Here is a 19,902-nt window from a genome sequence, read left to right on the forward strand (position 1 = left end):
ACTGCAACAACATCGACTCGTTGACGCATTCCCTGCCTCTTAAAATCCTTGACATTTGCCTTCCTTGGTATTTTCCATTTTCTCTTAAAAATATCTCATAATGACACATTTCGGAGCTGGATTCACCTGTTTTAACCAGACGTCCCTCCCTGAAAAACACAAACCAGCACAAGCCCAGAATGTGCCTAAGAATAGAGGGTGTTCTGGGGGTAGAGCCTCCTGGGACCTGTGCATGTGCTGGTGAGGTGACGTGGAGGAGCAGAGATGGAGGGAGGGAGAACGACAGAGGAGCAGGGGGGAGCAGGGGGGAGCAGGGAGAGCCAGGGAGGACTGGAGAGGATAAGGACGAACTAGGGAGAACCAGGAAGGACCAGGGAGAGGTAAGGAGGAGCAGGGAGAACCACGAAGGACCAGGGAGAATCAGGAACAAGGAAGAACCGGGGAGAACCAGGGAGCACCAGGGAGAGGTAAGGAGGAGCAGGGAGGACCAGGGAGGAAAGGGGAGGACCAAGGAGGACTGGGGAGGATAAGGAAGAACTAGGGAGAACCAGGAAGGACCAGGGAGAATCAGGAACAAGGAAGAACCGGGGAGAACCAGGGAGGACCAGGGAGAGGTAAGGAGGAGCAGGGAGGACCAGGGAGGAGCAGGGAGGATAAGGAAGAACTAGGGACGAGCAGGGAGAAGCAGAGAGAACCAGGGCCAACAAGTGAGGACCAGGGAGAACTAAATAGAACCAAGGGTGACCAGGGAAAACCAGGGAAAACCAGGGAGAATCAGGGAGAACCAGGAAGAACAATGAACAAGGAAGAACAAGGAGGAACAAGGGAGAACAAGGGAGGACCAGGAAGAACCAGGGGGAACCAAGGAGGAGAGGAAGACCACCATTAGTGCAGTACACCACTCCTGGGATAGTACTTCAGTATGTGTTCTCATAGGAACTAGAACTACGCTGCTACAACGTGAGTGTCTCTGAAGAAAGTGTTTTAAGTAGTGATGCAGTATATATGTCTGTGTAATCCCTCAGTCGTTCAGGTATGACCTACGATAAAAGAAAAACCCAATTCTGTCAACTGGATAAAAAAAAACAAAAAACGTTATGTCCAGTATTTCAAAAAGTACTTCAAACTTTTTCTTTCTTTTTTTTTTTCATATTCAGCAAACAATTTACATTTAAGTAGCTTCAACCTTTACTGCCTGGTTTAACAGCACAGATATAAATAAAATCAAGTTAAAAAATAAGAAAACAAATAAATAAATAAAATAATGTATATTTCATAACGGCGAACTGCAAACCAGATCTGTGAACATTGACTTTATCCGCTGTCGCTGCCCCCTGCTGGCCTCTTGCCCTGTGTCTGTGTGCGATTGTCGTGTGTGTGTGTGTGTGTGTGTGTGTGTGTGTGTTTTCTTCATGAGTGGTGTTGTGTAGTTGAATGATTGTTGTGAGTCTACCATCTTACATAAGAGTGTATATATTTCTCGACGACGCATGAAAAATAACCTTTGGCTAATTCTGGCATATTTACAGAAATGTCGATTAATATCCCTTAATGTCCCTGAAACAAACAAATAAATAACACCTAAACCGCTTCACACGGCTTCACTCATTCACTCCACACTCGGTAAGGTAAGCCAGTATTGTAGCCACAGCTGCCCTGGGACAGACTGATGGAAGCGACCCTGCAAATCTGTGCCATCTGCCCCTCTGACAACCGCTACAAAAACATGTACACAAATCACATTCGTAGTAGCCGAAGTGGGTGAAGTGTCTTGGTAAAATGGCGTATATATTGCACTATTTTCTGATCTATGTTGTGTTTTGTTGCGTTTTGTTTCATTCACACATGTTTAACGCACAAATCCTGCATATTTAGGCTGAGTTCTTCTCTCAAACTGAAAACACCACCTCGTCATGTGGTAATACAGCATTAAGAGTCCATTTTGTGTATTATAAAACCTTTAAAGACTCAACAACAGTCAGTCCAGACCAGACCCGCCGCTGTCTCACACGTCGTTCGGGGAAGAAAGCATTTTTTTTACACTGTTTAGTCACCATCAGCATTTGGCAAAGTGCACATGTGCTACAATTTATTCACAAGCAATACCATATCATTCACACCTCATATTTTTCCTGTAAATGTGGATTGGATACGGCCATGAATTTTGCATTTTTCTCACAAAAAGGCAGGTCTATAAAACACTTTTCTATATCAACTCCGTCTTCAGATAGCAGACGGCTGTGTAATCCCTCAGTTGTTCTTGTGGGATCCATCACAAAAGAAAATTGAATTCTGTCAACTGGACAAAAGTTTTTAAGAGTGAAGTAGCAGGATACTGGAATATCTGTCTGAAGCATAGGCTATATATGTAAATGGATGTAGCTAACCTGCTAGCCACGCGTTCTGAATAGGAAGTGAGCGTGGACGTGGTTCTAGCTCCATCAACTCTGGCTCCAATTCACTTTCTATTGAAAAACCGTGTCCACTCTCTCTGTAACCGCTGCCGTCAGACTCGTCATTTTGGTCGTAAAATGTTTGTATTAACCTGCTATTTCGCTATGGTGTCCATAAATCAAGATATGAACATTAAAAACAGACAAATCAGACACCTTCTTTTCCCGAGGTCGCTCCCACTAGCGTTAGCAACAAGTTTGATTGACACTTTTGCTGTCTATCCACATCTCCAAAGCTCAAAACGCTCTGTTCCACCTTGTGATGTCATGCGGTGGTAGTTTTCTAAGTTAACAGCTACGTTTTATCTTTAGTTCAGTAGAAAGAACCAATTCCAGGGCTGAAATCATCCAGTTGATTCCAGTGGAGCACTTCCTGTATCACCACATGACATCACAAGGTGGAACTAAGTGTTTTCCAGTTAAGAGAAGCCTAAAAAATGCACGTGTGAATGAAACAAAACACAACTCCAGGTCTATTTGTGATGAGGAAACAACGTTATAACATAGATCAGAGAGTAGCGCAGTATAGAGGCTCTTTAATAAATCCGTGATGGGGTTCGGCGACTCGATGCTACCGTCCGCTGAGTTTAAAAGCGCCCTGAGGTGTGAGCTGTCGCCGGAGATAGCACCTCCGATATCAGAGTATATAGAGTTATAAAGTCCCGCTCTTACCTGTACCCTGCTGGCCGAGTCCTGTTTGATCCACTTGATGACCGTCTCGTAGACCAGCTCCTCGGCCTTTGTGTTCAGACTGTCGTTGGACAAATAAGACACCAAGTCGTCTTTGGACACGCTCAGGATCTCCTCCTGCCCCGCCACCTGCACAGGGGTAAAACAGAGGCAAAACAGGGTATTTAGATGGAACTTGGAACAATGATAATGACATGATTTTATTGTTTTATTGGTAATTGTTTTATTGCTTTTATATACGTATTTATCATTTTAATTTTGCTATTTGATTTGAGTCTAAATGTTGATTTACTTAATTAGTTGTTTTTATTTATAATGTATTTGTGCAGCACTTTGGAAACTGCATTTGTTTGTGAAATGTGCTATAGAAATAAAGTGGATTGGATGAAAATAAACAGCGTGTTTATTCATAGAGCTCCTTCCACGGAAAAAAAACCCTCGAACTTACTTTACACAAAATTCACCAAACATTTTTTAAGTAATAATAATAATGACAAAAATATATTTAAAAATAATTAATTAATAAAAAATAAAAATAAATTAATTTAAAAAAATAAAAAATATATATTTAAAAATAATTAATTAATAAAATATAAAAAATAAAAATCAATTAATTTAAAAAATGTAAAAAAAATTAAAAATACAAATCATGAAAGTTCACGTAGTATACACATATCAGATAAATACATTTGCAGGCCTGTTGACAAAAATTTGGGGGCCTGGAGCGACAATCCTCATATGGGCCCCACTCTAATATATATTAATGGGATAAAGGTAAATTCTGGGCCCCTAAACCCTGGGGTCCCGGAAAACAAGTCCCCTTTTTCCCCCCTCCTGTCTTCTCCCCTGTACATGGGAATAAACGATCATTTACAGTTAAAACATTTCAACTCGGTAAATGTTTAAATCCACACATAAACTGAGCAGAATTCATTTTTAAGCAACAATTAAAAAAGGCTGATTTACATTTAAATAGATTTACAAATGGAAGAAAAGAAAACGATTCTGTGGATGTGTTCCTATGTCATTTACTTGTACTTGTTTCTCATTTATTTATTCATTCCTTTTGTATAGATGGGAAAAGAGACGTTATGTAAGAGGTCTGTCACATGGCTGGATATGTGCGTAAAAGCGTGTTGTGGCGCGTGAGGCGGGTCAGGTGATGGTATTCAGCTGTGTCCTTCATGATTTAATACGCTCCGGTATTGTTAAAAATGCTATAAACAAAACTGAAACAGACCCCGGATGATGATGTAACGAGGAAGAAGGACCCTCACCTCTGGAAAGTTCTGCAGAGCGTAGGCTTTGGCCATGTTGTGCAGCTCCGTACAGCTCATAGCCTCAGCCATGGCCAGCACGCCCAGGCAGTTAGCCGCCGTCAGCTGCTTCTCTGGAGTCCGACGACGCCCAGGGAACAATGGAGAAACGAAGAGAGAGGAATGAGACATGGGTCAGATCAATGTAAAGCACAGTATGAGAACATTTAGGCTGCGTTTAAACCGTGGCATCAGTCGAAAAAATATGAACTTTCACCGAAATTCGCTCCACGTCAACGAGTTTCAAAGGCGTCCAACTAGAGAAAACGCAGAATTACGGACATGTTCTAATTTGGATGACCTGCAGCTGCTGATACATTATGTAAGTTTTCACGTAAAGGACAGCCACCTGCTTGTCTTTATCGTTTAGCTTGAAATGTTCCACTGTAAGACATTAAAAGTGTCAATCTACACAGAGACAAGACAAGCAGGGGGCAGCACCATCACTACCACGCCTCCTCTTTTTATTAATGTCCGTGTAATCCATCAGTCCTGCTATCTTTTTATTAATGTGCATCGTCCCTTTAATAAACAAATACAAATATAAGCAAAGTTACAGGTCGGATCTGTGGAGAAACGACCCTTTTCGAAGCAAGAATGCGTGTGTGTTTCAAGGTATTTTTGAGTCATATCAAAACCTGTAAATAAATGAAATAAATGCTAGGACTTTGGATACTTTGGAACATTTCTGACGAAGCAGTAACATGTCCCTCTGGAAAGTTACGCAGTGCTTCTTTAACTATACTCTACTCACTACTCTATCTAGCTAATATGACACTTCAGACGCTTATAATATTATGTTTCAGCTTTTTATAAATGGCATTTTAAGGGGTTTTTACCATTCAAAAGATATAATATTTAGCTGGAAATTGTTAATCGCCATGACAAAGGCTCTGTTCTAATTTGTCGTTCGGAAATGCACGGTTGGGTTACCTTTATCGAAAATATACGCGCAGTAGAATATGTACTCAGAATCTCTTGAGAAGCTTTTAGCTGGTGCAAAATGGAGATAACAGCAAAGTTTCGCACGTTTAGTCCTGCTTCATTTGACTTTCACTGTATAATTTTTGACACCGAGTCGTGAGTCGAGCGGCGCGGCGAGTGCGATTTGCTTGTACAGACTGGACGAGCTGGATACAGACACGGTCCTGACTAAACACCGCCATGGACCAGAGCTCGCCGTGTCCCTTTATCAGCGAGGCACAGTCCGACAGCGCGGCCGCCAAACAAACAAGAGCCACAAAGGTCAGCTAACATCTGCTGAATCAAGCTAACAACAGAACAGGCAAATATACAGGCGCTCGTCAGGAGGAACAGGAGCAGCCGCGGTGAGGTGACAGCTGCGGGACGTCCAGAACGCCGCTGATCGGGGCCGGACTACAACCAGGAAGTACTTCACACATGCGTCCTGTGCTCAGGTCTCTGCTCTGGCTCCTGTGGCTCAGAGAATTTGTATTTATCTTTATTTATACAGAGGGACCCAATGAGAGACTGGGGCGGCTCGGTTTAAAATATAATAAAGCAGAAAAACTAATAAAACTATTAAAACAAGTCCATAGAAAAGATTAAAAACAGGAGCAGGTGTGAGAATAAAATATGAACCATCTTGGACTCTGGTTTAGTCCTGGTTTAATCCTGATTTGGTCCTAGCTTAGTCCGACATTAGTCCTACCTTAGTCCTGGTTTAGTCCTGGCTTAGTCCTGGCTTAGTCCTGGTTTAGTCCTGGTTTAGTCCTACCTTAGTCCTGGTTTAGTCCTGGTTTAGTCCAGGCTTAATCCTAGTTTAGTCCTGATTTAGTGGTGTTTTAGTCTTGGTTTATTCCTAACTTAGTCCTAGCTTAGTTTTACCTCCGACATTAGTCCTGGTTTAGTCCTGGCTTAGTCCTGGCTTAGTCCTGGCTTAGTCCTGGCTTAGTCCTGGCTTAGTCCTGGCTTAGTCCTGGCTTAGTCCTGGCTTAGTCCTGGCTTAGTCCTGGTTTAGTCCTGGTTTAGTCCTGGTTTAGTCCTGGCTTAGTCCTATCTTAGTCCTATCTTAGTCCTGGTTTAGTCCTGGTTTAGTCCTGGTTTAGTCCTGGCTTAGTCCTGGCTTAGTCCTGGCTTAGTCCTGGCTTAGTCCTGGCTTAGTCCTGGCTTAGTCCTGGCTTAGTCCTGGCTTAGTCCTGGCTTAGTCCTGGCTTAGTCCTATTTTAGTCCTATCTTAGTCCTGGTTTAGTCCTGCCTTAGTCCTGCCTTAGTCCTGCCTTAGTCCTGCCTTAGTCCTGCCTTAGTCCTGCCTTAGTCCTATCTTAGTCCTATCTTAGTCCTGGTTTAGTCCTGGTTTAGTCCTGGTTTAGTCCTGGTTTAGTCCTGGTTTAATCCTAGCTTAATCCTAGTTTAGTCCTGATTTAGTGGTGGTTTAGTCTTGGTTTAGTCCTGGTTTAGTCCTGGTCTAGTCCTTATCCTGAAGGTAACGCCCCTTCCCATAACACTGTCAATCAAACCTGTTGCTAACGCTAGCAGGAGCGACCTTGGGGAAAGAAGACGCCTGATTTGTCTGTTTTTAATGTTCACATCTTGATTTACAGACACAATAGTGAAATAAAAACACCAGGATCATGTAGAGCGAGTTAATACGAACATTTAAGACCAAAATAAGCCAGAGTCGATGGACCCGGAAGCGCGTCCATGCTCACTTCCTGTGTGGATCGCGGCGGCTAGCGGGTTAGCTCTACAGTCTTTGCTCCAGAACAGTCTTTCTTGGCTCTACACACAGTTCGCAGACACTTGTAGGAGCAGAGATCGTAACAAAAGTAGGTCGACTCCGAGATGTTTGCTCTTCCCCCACAGTTCATTTGTTCCGCTCTTCAATACACCATCTGACAGCGTATCCATTTTTCTCCGCTCAAGGTTACCCTCTCCGACGCCGCTAAATGCCATGAATCTTGTCGTGGGGAAAGAATGGATTGACGTTGAAAATGAAGCCAACAAATGGTAAAAACAAATCAATAATGCACCAGCGTTCCAACAGTCTCCCCTTTTCAATCCCCGTGGCCTTTTTACCAGCTCCCCTATAGCGTTATGGAAACCCAAAACATTGTACTAAACTCAATGCTAAACTTAACCTTTGCTACTTTGGCTATTACGGGTTATTTGCTTTTCATGTGACCCCCACAGGCTTCCATCAAACGCCTCCTCTCTTTTATTTTTATATTTCTGGATCCAGTTTTCAGGCGTATGTGTATGTATCAATCTGTTTTGCCATTTTGTGATGCCATCATGGTTCAGGCCAAAGGATTTGACATTTAAGCGACAATAGTTGGATGACCTTTTTAGAAGTCGGCCCTGGCGCTCGGCTTTGCCCGATGGGATTACATCACAGGGAGCTCCACATGCGCCAGACTTAGCGCTGGACGAACACGGATGTGCCAAATTCAATCAGGAAACAGAGACTTGTGTCGGTAACAGAGGGAATAGTGATAGGCTTCTAATATTGCATGTAACACATTACAGTTAAGTGCACGTGAGCTGCCTGGAATCCAGAATATACACTTCTGCGATAGAAACTCACGGCCCGGGGGCGAATTGCGGCCCGCGAGATGATATTTTGTGGCCCACTGGACAATATTAAAGTTTAGCTTCCTCCAAATTTGTAAACCCCAAACGCACGTGATCAACTGTTTCGACTCCCGTCACAAAAGATTCAACAAATAATGATGTAATATCCATAAAATCCACAAGAATTAGCATATTTCCTCATGTACATTGAAAACAGCGATGACGTTTGAGAAGATTTTAACAAAGCTTTTTTTTTGTGGAATATCTGATGCGGCCCAGCTTCACCCAGACTCTGCCTCTTGCGGCCCCCAGATAATTTGAGTTTGAGACCCCTGTTTTACGAAGATGTGAGTCTGGTCACTAGTGTAGACTGTATATGTAAATGGACATAGCTAACCTGCTAGCTACCACGCTCCGAGCAGAAAGTGAGCGTGGGTGTGCTTCTGGCTCCATCAACTGTGGCTCCGATTCACTTTAAGGTTGTCCCTCGCTATATCGTGGTCTTGCTGTTTCGCAGATTTTTTTTTTTTTTTTTTTACAGTGTATGAACATGCATTGAGTTCTGCGTCCTGATTGGCTGTTGGACTGTAGATCATTGTGTTGTGCGTCCTGATTGGCTGTTGGACAGTAGACCATTGTCCATCAGTCTCCTCCGTGCCGTGTCTCCTGTCCAGTACAGAATGTGTTCAGACAAATTTACATAAACGTTGGATCGCAGTGTGACTCTGAAGTGCTGTACGTTTGCAATTTGTTTTCTCCCCGACAAAACCCACAATGTCGATGAAACGTTCTGCACCGACAAAGACGCCTACGAAGGTTTGAACTTTGAGAGAGTTTAAACGAGAGAAATGTGAGAAAATGTTAACGCCTGTGTGAGAAAAGTGTATAAAGTGTGTGGTGAGGGGTTTTACAGACAAAAACATAGAGAATAATCGTAAAAAATAAAGCTGATACTTCACGGATTTCATCTATTGTGGGTTATTTTTAGAACGTGACCCCCGCGATAAACGAGGGACCATTGTACACTGGAAAACTGGCTCCTCTCTCTGTACCTGCTGCTGCCAGACTCATTATTTTGATCTTTAAATGTTCGTATTAACCCGCTCTACATGATCTTGGTATTTTTATTTTGCTGTTGTGTCTGTAAATCAAGATATGAACATTAATAACAGACAAATAAGGCAACTTCTTTCCCCGTGGTCTGCTCTTTGCTAAACCAGCGGTGCGGGCGGGAAGGGGCGTTACCTTCAACAGCCTCGCTCCGGATTGGCTCTTTGGTTGCTATGATACCTGTGGTCCAAATTTACCGCTATAACTGCTAGCCTCGATGAGCTTCATTTGACTAAAGCCAAACGAAATTTTAATTATTTGCAAAATCGTAAGTGACCAATGAACTCCATTTCACTGAGAGAAATGGATCTGATTGGACGATCACGTTTGACTGGACTTAAGGCACGTTTACCGGACTGTAAAAAGTGACAAAAGAAGTGACATAACACACGCTAACGTTTATCTAACACGGTGGTTCCCAAAGGTTTTATAGTCGTGTACCTCGAGACTTTTGATGATTTCATACTAAAATGTCCACGAACGCTACGGACGTTTTATTATAACAAAGAAAACGCGTCACATTTAATCATTTAGTGTAGCTCGGGAGATCCAAATTATCCTCCAAGGCATCGTAATCGTGCTGAAAACTCACCTCTTCTCCCTGGCATTTAACACTAGCTAAACACGCTGTCTCTGTGTTTTCTAAGTATTGTTTTTTTTTACTTTTATATGAAGCACTTTAATCATCTGAGGTTGTTTTCAATGTGCAATATATAAATAAACTTGAATTAAACATAGTCTACCCTAGCCTAGCTATTGTTGTTGTTGTAGGGAGTATTATACCTCTGATGACGCAGGCCAAGATAACAAGACGTGAGTTGGCACAGCAGGGAAATATAATCACGTTTTTGATTGATAACGCAGCCACACAGCTCTGAATCTGATATGTGTGAAAAATATAGTGAAATAAGAAGTGAAATTAGTCTTAACTTGGTAAACTGGTGAAATTCAGATTATAAACCTAATCTTTTATTGAACAGATGTCGGTAAGTCCACGGTTTGGTTAAAGTATTCACCACTACAAGGACCTGGGGTGGTGTTCATTACTCTTTACTCTTTGAATGTTCCAGTATTTGAAAGCGTTCCAAACTGGCTCTGTGTTGCCGGGTTGGGGACAGCTGTTATGAGCAGACTCTTAATCAGATCATCGATTGAATCAAGGAGACAAATAAAGTTACACTGAGTGATATTCTGGTTATTTCTCCCAGTGTTCGAGCGGCAGCACACGGTTTTACTGTTGGACTGTTTAATGTAATCTGCAAAGCTCAGTGTATTTTGTTTGGACCTGGTTTAGACCTGGTTTAGACCTGGTGTAGACCTGGTGTAGACCTGGTTTAGACCTGGTTTAGTCCTGGTTTAGACCTGGTTTAAATCTGATTTAGTCCTGGTGTAGACCTGGTGTAGACCTGGTTTAGTCCTGGTTTAGTCCTGGTTTAGTCCTGGTTTAGTCCTGGTTTAGTCCTGGTTTAGTCCTGGTTTAGTCCTGGTTTAGTCCTGGTTTAGATCTGATTTAGATCTGATTTAGACCTGGTTTAGTTCTGGTTTAGTCCTGGTTTAAGTTTTGGTTTAGACCTGGTTTAGACCTGGTTTAGACCTGGTTTAGACCTGGTTTAGACCTGGTTTAGGTCTGGTTTAAATCTGGTTTGGTCCTGGTTTGGATCTGGTTTAGCGCTGGTTTAGACCCAGTTTGGACCCAGTTTAGGTCCTGGTTCAAGTCTGGGTTTAGTCCTGGTTTAAATCCTGATTTAGTCCTGGTTTAGTCCTGGTTTAAGTCCTGGTTTAAGTCCTGGTTTAGTCCTGGTTTAGTCCTGGTTTATACCTGGTTTAAGTTCTGGTTTAGTCCTGGTTTAAATCCTGTTTTAAGTCCTGGTTTAGTTCTGGTTTAAGTCTTGGTTCAGTCCTGGCTTAGTCTTGCTTTAGTGATGGTTTAAATCCTAATTTAGACTTTTTTAAATCCTGGTTTAAATCTGTGTTTAAGTCCTGTTTCAGTCTTGGTTAAGTCCTGGTTTAGCCCCGTCTTAGTCCTGTTTTAGTCACAGTTCAAATCCCATTTTAACCCCAGTCGTAATCCTGGTTTACTCTTGGTTAAATCCTGGTTTAATCCGAGTTTAGTCCCGTTTTAGTCTTGGTTTAGTCCTGGTTTGGTCCTGTCTTAGTCCTTGTTTATACCGTTGCATTTCATGGCTCTTTTGCTTGAACCCACACTGTAAATAAATCTTTCTCTACTTACAGTTCAACAAACTATTGATCACACATTTGTTTATGCTCTGGATTAAAAAAATTAAATAAAAAATTCTTTCCGTACCTAGAAACGAGACGCAGACTTTGCAGAAGGTGTTGAACTGAAACTTGTTGGCGGCCTCCAGTAGAGTTTTGGCGTTGGCAGAATCGATGACGAGGGACCCGGTGTACACGAACTCCAACAACTGCTCCAACACCTCCGCCGTGATGTTACTCATGTTCAGCTCCAGCGTGTCCCCTCTCCGCGTCTCCCCTGACGACCTGACCGACCAATCAGGACAGCACACAGAGGTCACATGTCAGGAAGTGGACATTCAAATAGGCAGGACATACGCTAAAGACAAAATGGCTATGACACACCTGGGGAGAATAGTGGGGAAATAAAGATAATGTTACGAGGTATTAAAACAAAGGAAATTGACAGACTGCGTTTTACAGTGAGGTTAGCACAGGGGTTCTCAGAGGACGGAGCGAGTACAACGAGGTACGTGTGTATACTTTTATTACTTCACAGTTAATCCTATGCAGTCTTCAGTACTAATTTAAATACTGCAGATTTGCATAGTTTTGGTGTAGATATGGTGAAGTTGTGGTTTAGTTTGAGGCCCGAGTTAGTCCTAGTTTATTTATAGTTTAGTCCTAGTTAAGTCCTGGTTTAGTCCTAGTTTAAGTCCTGATTCAAGTCCTAGTTTTACATGTGGTTTTAGCCTGGTTTAAGTCCTGATTCAAGTCCTGGTTTAGCCCTGGTTTATTCCTGGTATAGTCCCAGTTTAGTCCTGGTTTTAGTCCTGGTTTAGTCCTGGTTTAGTCCCGGTTTTAGTCCTGGTTTAGTCCTGGTTTAGTCCTGGTTTAGTCCTGGTTTTGGCCTGGATTAAGTCCTGATTCAGGTCCTGATTCAAGTTCTAGTGCAAATCCTATTTTTAGTCCTGGTTTAGTCCTGGTTTAGTCCTGGTTTAGTCCTGGTTTTGGCCTGGTTTTGGCCTGGTTTTGGCCTGGTTTTGGCCTGGTTTAAGTCCTGATTCAAGTCCTGATTCAAGTCCTGTTTTAGTCCTGGCTTAGTCCGGTTTAAGTCCTAGTTTACTTCTAGTTTAGTCCTAGTTCAGTCCTAGTTCAGTCCTAGTTCAGTCCTGGTTTAGTCCTGGTTTATTCTTGGTTTAGTCCTGGTTTAGTCCCAGTTTAGCCTCGGTTTAAGTCCTGATTCAAATTCTAGTCCAAATCCTGTTTTAGTCCTGGTTTAGTTCTGGTTTAGTCCTGGTTTAGTCCTGTTTTAGTCCTGTTTTAGTCCTGTTTTAGTCCCGTTTCACTCTATAGTTGATATTAAATAGCATTATTCTAGTCTCTAATTTTGATTTAAATAAACTTTAGCCTGGATATCAATTTGATCCAATCAAAACTATCACCGTTTAGTCCCGAGTCTTTGTCGGTCTAGTCCTGATTTGATCCCGGTTCAACCCAAAACCCGAGATCTAAACTGTGACTTTCGACACCAGTTTAACCTTTGTCTTTATAAACTGACATAATCCTCGTCTCAAAGATATTTCTACTTGTCAAAACGGTGAGAATCTGAGAACCGCTGGTCTAGCCGAGAAACAAACTAACCGCAGCATCTGTAACAAACAACGTAACAGACAAGATTAGGCCAAAAAAAATAAACCGTTATTGCTTTAAGTCGCATGCCGTCACAAGAGATCATGTATGCATAGATTGAAATGGGGGCTATGCATACATGAGAAGAACACATGGACAGATACACGACAGGGCGGAGGGTGGGATGCTTCCGTGAGTCGACTTTACTGCTGTGCGAGTGTAGAATATCACACGGACTAGCTTGACTCGCTAGCTTGGGAATTTTTTTTTTTTTTTTTCCCCCCTTTAGCTGGGAGCACTTGGATGAGCAAATTAAATAGAACATGATACGCCTTGAGTGCAGAGGGCTTTTGCAAGTCGGGCCGTGACATCACCCGAGATCGAATAGCCGGAATATTACACGCTATGCTCCCCCCCCCCCCACCACCCCGCCCACCCGCTCGCTCTACCGGCACCCGCGGGAGAAGCGCCACCCTTGTTTAATGCCCCGTGCGAAACAATAATCCGCTAAACGGCTACTCTCCCCGCGGCGATTGATGTCGACGGATATGAAAAGTACCCCTATATTGAGATAAATGGGGCTGGTTGTAATCTGCCACTCACGATGGGAAGGGAGGGGGGGGTAATGAGCGAAAAGTAAACGGCGCCCTCTGTCTGTGTGGGAGGTAGTGCAGCGGGGGTTAGTGAACATAGATGGGGGAAAAAAAATAAAGATTATAAAAAGGAGAAAGGAGACAGGTGTGGTGATGTCGGTCCACGGGCAGCCAGCAGCCATCCTTCTGAAGATAGAAGTTTAGGTAGTTCCATGAAATGTAACTTTGCTAATTTGGATAAAAGAACCGTACCCGTGTAACCAGCCCGCTCCCAAAACTCCAGTACTGTGTAAAAGTCTTAGTAAGTACTTCACAACTGACAATTACTTATATTTGATTTGTTTTCTTTGTTTTTGTAAGCGAGGATTACGAGGCTAAATGCTAACCAGCTGATAGCGAACCGTTTTTGCACAAATCTTGGGTTATTTTTTGGTTTTTTTGTTACCGTATTTTCCGGAGTATAAGTCGCACTGGAGTATAAGTCACACCAGCTAAAAAGTAATGCATAATAATGAAGGAAAAAACATATACTTCACATATAAGTCGCACCTGAGTATAAGTCGCACCCCCGGTCAAACTATGAAATGATAAAACGTGCGATTTATAATCCGGAAAATACGGTATTTCGAAGGCGCGCTATGCAACTTTTCTGGCTTGTTTGGTTTGCTTGGAATGTTCCACAGTGATGCTTTAAGCGTATCCATCTCGTATTTATTCATTATGCTAAAAAAAAACACCTTGGATCTAACCTGTAACTTGTCGTTTTCGCGCCATCTGCTCGTTTTCACGGCGATTTAGCTGAACGCCGTACCAGTCAACGATCTAAAATCCCCATGGAAACGAGCAGACGGCGGCCGATCCTCCGCCAGAAAAGTTCCACGATGCGTCTTTAAGAGTTCGTCTACTAAAACTTCCGCACAGTACTGCCCACGTTAGAAAAGAACCATTGTCCAAGCCGCAATACTCCTGTAGTGTATGAACTTAAGACATTAGTTGTATAAAAAAAAAAAAAAAAATAGCGCCCTAAGGATGTGACAGGGTAGAAAGACATCACAAAAAACAAAAAAAATTGGGAAAAAAAAAATCAAATTTGAAAGTAAAATTGATATTGACAATGATATATCTCTGGATGGCTGTAAAAACCAAAGTAGTTAAACTCACTTTCTTCCTGCAAAGCAAAAAGCCACATAATGTTACATAACGCCCCATAATGCCTTGCTTTGGAGGGGGGCAGGTCGTACGTAAGAGGGGCTGATGGGAAGTGTAGTCTCGAGTTGTAGCGATGATAGCAAGAAAAAGAGAAATAAAGGAAGAAGCATGCTCGGAAACCGGTTTAATTAGTGCGATAACAAGTGGCCATTTTGTTTCGTTCTGCCTATAACACCTCGTATGGAAATGATTACATCCCTGAGAGTCGTCTAAAAAGAGGTGGGATTTATGGTGAACGGATGGAAGAGGATGGAAGACACAAGCCCGGAGAGATAGAGGAGAGTGGAAGAGAGATGGACACGTCAAAGCTGTGCAATCTGTTTGTGAAAAATGCAGCACTTAAGCCACGAGTTTTTAAAAATGATGGGTCCAAACGTGGCGGCGAAAGAGATGAAAAGAGGAGATGGAAGGAGGGGAGCAGACAGTCACACTCACACAGCACTTTGGCCAGATACGTGTTTACGGACGGGGTTTTTTTTCCAAAGATTATAGCGCAAAAGCTGGAATTTTTCTCATGTTTACTGCAGTTAATACGATTTTAACTCAACTGAGGTCGTATGATTTCAAATTGACAGTGAACAGCTCGGTTTTCCGTTCATTTTTTCCCATAGACTCGATGTGTATATTAAAAGTTGGGAAGCGCAGGGCGAACTAATGACCACAACATCTAGAATTTTATTTCAAATCTGTTTCTGAAACTTCATAAACTGTTAAATTACGCCGTTTTTCTGATGTATTTTCCGATGTCGTTTCCGAGACTCGAACTGATACTTGGGAGTTGTGTTGAGTTTCGTTTCATTCGCACGTGTTTAAACGCACAAACCCGGAATATTTAGGCTATGTTCTCGTCTCGGAAAACAGAAAACGCTCTGTTCCACCTTGTGATGTCATCATGTGGTGATACAGGAAGTGCTCCGCTGTGTTTTTAAACTCCACACACCTTCACTAGAATCATTTGGATAATTTAAGCCGTTGAATTGCCGATCTCTCCTGAACTAAAGGTAAATGAAGCTGTTCAACTTGAAAACTACCACTTGATGACATCACAAGGTGGAACAGAGCGTTTGGAGATAATAAAGTGTTACTCAAACATGTGTGAATTAAACAAAACACAACTCCAGGTGCGTTTTTCATGAGTAAACAGCGTTATAACATGACTTAAAGCTCATAAGAGTCAATTTTGCGTAATATACTGTAGGACGTGTAAATCATTTCATTAAATTTCGTGTTTTAAATCTGCTTTTTGAACTTAAACCAACCGCATAATGATACTGATTAGCACGTAGCTAAACTCTTAACGTTTGAATTTTTCGAAAAGTCTACAGTCTGAGCGGACTTGGAAGTGGGCGGGGCTGTTGAGCTCCATGGAGACGGCTACGGCCAAAGTTCAGATTGTCTTTATGTTAAACAGCATTGATTAAAAGTGTGGCTCGTTTCTGTTTGTGAAATTAATATTGACAGCTGTATTTTATGTGTTTTTAAAAGCAAAAAAAAAAAAAAATCTAAATTAAAATTATGCTTGGTCAAAATAGGGAAAATAATATTTATTTGTATTTATATTTATTCATTTATTTATTTTTATTTATTTATTTTTTGCAATATTGCTCAGCCCTACTTTGAACAAAAATTGAATTATTTAAAGTAAAAAAAAAATATTTATACGGTGCTTTAAGAAGATACTGTCTGTAAAATCCCTATTAGCAGCAGATGTAAAGCTTTAATATACAAATCAAAATGGTAAAAGGAATTCTGACATAGCTAACCTGCTATGCTAGCCGCCACGATTAAAAATAGGAAGTGATCATCAGCGCACTTCCAGCTCCAATTCACTTTCTATTGAAAAACTGTGTCCTCTCTCTGTACCTGCTGCTGTCAGACTCGTCATTTTGCTCTTAAATGTTCGTTTTAACTCGCTCTACATGATCCAGGTGTTTTTATTTCACTATTATGTCCGTAAATCAAGATATGAACATTAATAACAGACAAATCAGGCGCCTTCTTTCCCTGAGGTCGCTCCCGGTAGCGTTAGCAACAGGTTTGATTGACAGCGTTGCTAAGCTCCCACTCTGTACTAAACCGGTGATCACGGGCGGGAAGGGGCGTTAAATTCAGCAGCTTTTCTCCGGATTGGCTCTTTGGTTGCTATGATACTCGCAGTCAGAATTCCAAATATGTAACTCGGCTCCAAATTAGCCGCTATAACTGCTAGCCTCGATTAGCTTCGTTTGACTGGAGCCGATTATTGCTTGGAAACAGACCAAAACTGTATTATTTTGCCATTATTTTAATACAAACACATGAAATCCTGATGATGCTGCTTTGACAATGTTAATTTCTTTTGTTTTTTTACTTTATATACTGAAATTAAAAGGTAAAAATACTTCGCACAACATGTATTTTGCATGTACTTAAATCGCTGCACAAGCAAACCCTCGTACTTGTGATCCAGACATAAATCAGAGTGTTATACGTGGCCTAGTTCAGGGGTAAATGCTCCATCCACTCTCCCACAAAGAGCCTGTTTTAGATTCTGAAACATCATTTATCCTGAAAGATCGAAGCTCCTTCAAAAGCAAACGCCGCGTCTAAAATTGGCTCGTATTTACATGGCTTGTCCAGGCATAAATCAGAATCACACAAACAAACAAAGCTAATGCGTTAGCTTCATCATTGTTTAGAGTGTTTCAGGTGCACGCCGCTCGCTATCGGGGCCTCACTATTTCATCTCTGGCAGAAAAAAGCTCGAAAAAATGAGCGGGAAAGTACATTTTGTGGAGTTAGGGCAGTTAGTTTTTAGCCGTTTCGTTAAATTAAGGTCAATGCGGTTATGTAAATGGGTTACCTTGTGCGCAGAATATTTAAAGTGTTAAGATGTAGATTATTTAAAGTCCTTATGAGTATCGAGGGCAAAGTTCTGCAGCAATGTAATTTTCAATTTCACCTCTGTTTCTCAAAGGACGTCATTTTAAAGAAGTTTGAACATTAAAGGTGCTAAATTACACAAAACTGACTTTAGTGAGGTTTAAGTCATGTTATAATGTTGTTATCGCATCAAAAACAGAACTGGAGTTGTGTTTTGTTTCATTCATACGTGTTTGAGTAACTTTTTATTATCAGTCTGTCCACATCTCCAAACCTCAAAACGCTCTGTTCCACCTTGTGATGTCATGAAGTGGTAGTTAACAGCTACGTTTTGACCGATAGTTTCGTAGAGATCGACAATTCCAGGGGCTGAAATGACCCAAATGATTCTAGTGAAGGTGTGTGCAGTTTAAAAACACAGAGGGGCACTTCCTGTATTACCACATGATGACATCACAAGGTGGAACAGAGTGTTTTCTTGTTGTTTTTCACGTTTTAAGTCGCTAAAAAAAAAAATTTTATCTTCTCAGTTGCATATATCCACATATATTTTAAGGTGTTATCAATTTCTCAACACGTCTCTCACCGTATCATTCCAGGCGATCCAACAATATCGCCATGGAGACTAGAAGGTGGTGGGCTTGCTCCAAAAAGTGACATGGTGCAGCTTTTAAACGTCCTATATTACATAAAATTGACTCTTGTGAGGTTTAAATCATGTTCTAATGCTGTTAAATCCTCAAAAATAGACCTGGAGTTGTGTTTTGTTTCATTCACACATGTTTGAGTAACACTTTATTAGTCTGTCCATATCTCCAAAGCTCAAAACGCTCTGTTCCACCTTGTGATGTCATGAAGTGGTAGTTTTCAAGTTAACAGCTACGTTTTGACCTATAGTTTCGTAGAGATGGTCGATTCCACGGCTGACATGATCCCAAATGATGCTAAATGATTCTAGTGAAGGTGTGTGGAGTTTAAAAACACAGCGGAGCACTTCCTGCATCACCACATGATGACATCACAAGGTGGAACGGAGTGTTTTCGGTTTGAGAGAAGAACTCAGCCGAAAAACGCAGGATTTGTGCGTTTAAACATCTTCAAATGAAACAAAACACAACTCCGGGTCCGTTTGCGACGAGGAAATGGATCAGAAAACAGTGTAACCCAGGTGCTTTAAAGACGCACTGTGTAACTTTTCAGACGGTCCACCAGGTGCTTGCACAGTTTCCACGGGTTTTGTGTTATTGCTTTGCCTAAAATGTTGCACAATGCGGTATTAAACTTATAAATCCCAGTGGAGACGAGCTGAAAACACCACGAGGACAAGATACCGGTCGGACAGGTCAGATCTATGGAGAGGCGAGCCTTTTCACAGTAAACATACATATATTTAAATGTATTTTAATGATACAAAACTAGTCATAGTGCGGAATATTAACGGCAAAACGAGAATATCTAAATGAAGACACGCAGCTGGAGGAAGCGTCTGGGGTGGAGGAAGTCTGGGAGTTCTGCCCTCACGATCCCGCCTTCGTTAAGTGGAAGAAAATGGACGAGACTAGCAGGTAGCGGACCCCCCCACCATGAAAACGAACTCAAAATAAAGCCTAAGTCAAGCGTCGCAGTTTTGAACGGTCAAGAATTTCGGCTGCTGTTTTTCCGTTGATTTTTGAAACGTTTTATGTCGGTTGAGCTGTTTCGTTTCCCGTCTCCAGACTCGTGAATAGAAGCGGGTGTGTTTGTGTTTGGTGAAACGCCCCGAGCTCCCTCCTGATGTCCTTGTCATGTGGCCTAATCCAAACACAGGTATAATGAGTTTTCTAACGCTTTGTCTGTGGCACAAATAAACCTGTTTCTAACTGCGGCAGCGAGGACGGACGCTTTACAGAGCATCTGCGAGACGTTACGGCTTAAATATAAAAATCACACACGAATCGCAAACGGCGTTGTGAAATACTGACAGATCTGAAAAATGCGTTCTACTGAAATAAGAAGTGTGCGCGCAATGGTTTGGTTTGGATGAGGTTGTGTTTAGTACGACGTCATGCACTGGGGATCTGCTGTACCACTCCAATATGGCCGACGTTTACCGCTGTACCACTCCAATATGGCCGAAGTTTACAGCTGTACCACTCCAATATGGCCGACGTTTACAGGTTTTAACTGTCTGGAAAAAACGTATCTTAAAATGTTCAATAAAATGTAAATTAATATTATCTTACATCTTAGTTTTATACAGCTTAAAGTCACTCTATGTAACTTTTAGCCAAAAAATAGACCAAAAGAAAATCTATTTAGTTTTGTTTA

At 41.8% G+C, this 19,902-nt stretch overlaps 1 protein-coding gene across 1 annotated transcript in view; it reads right to left on the reverse strand.

Annotated features, from left to right (window-relative positions):
- The window catches only part of LOC117392565 (kelch-like protein 29), a 566,396-nt gene that overhangs the window by 212,424 nt on the left and 334,070 nt on the right, over nt 1-19,902 (reverse strand). The window contains exons 6-8 of the mRNA XM_055232188.1: nt 11,409-11,605; nt 4,421-4,533; nt 3,126-3,272 (exon numbers count right to left, since the gene is read on the reverse strand). Coding sequence (XP_055088163.1) covers nt 3,126-3,272; nt 4,421-4,533; nt 11,409-11,605 — 457 coding nt within the window. The remainder of the gene's footprint in view (nt 1-3,125; nt 3,273-4,420; nt 4,534-11,408; nt 11,606-19,902) is intronic.

The sequence above is a fragment of the Periophthalmus magnuspinnatus genome, chromosome 24 (genome assembly GCF_009829125.3).
Source record: "Periophthalmus magnuspinnatus isolate fPerMag1 chromosome 24, fPerMag1.2.pri, whole genome shotgun sequence".
In the NCBI taxonomy this organism is placed as follows: Eukaryota; Metazoa; Chordata; class Actinopteri; order Gobiiformes; family Gobiidae; genus Periophthalmus; species Periophthalmus magnuspinnatus.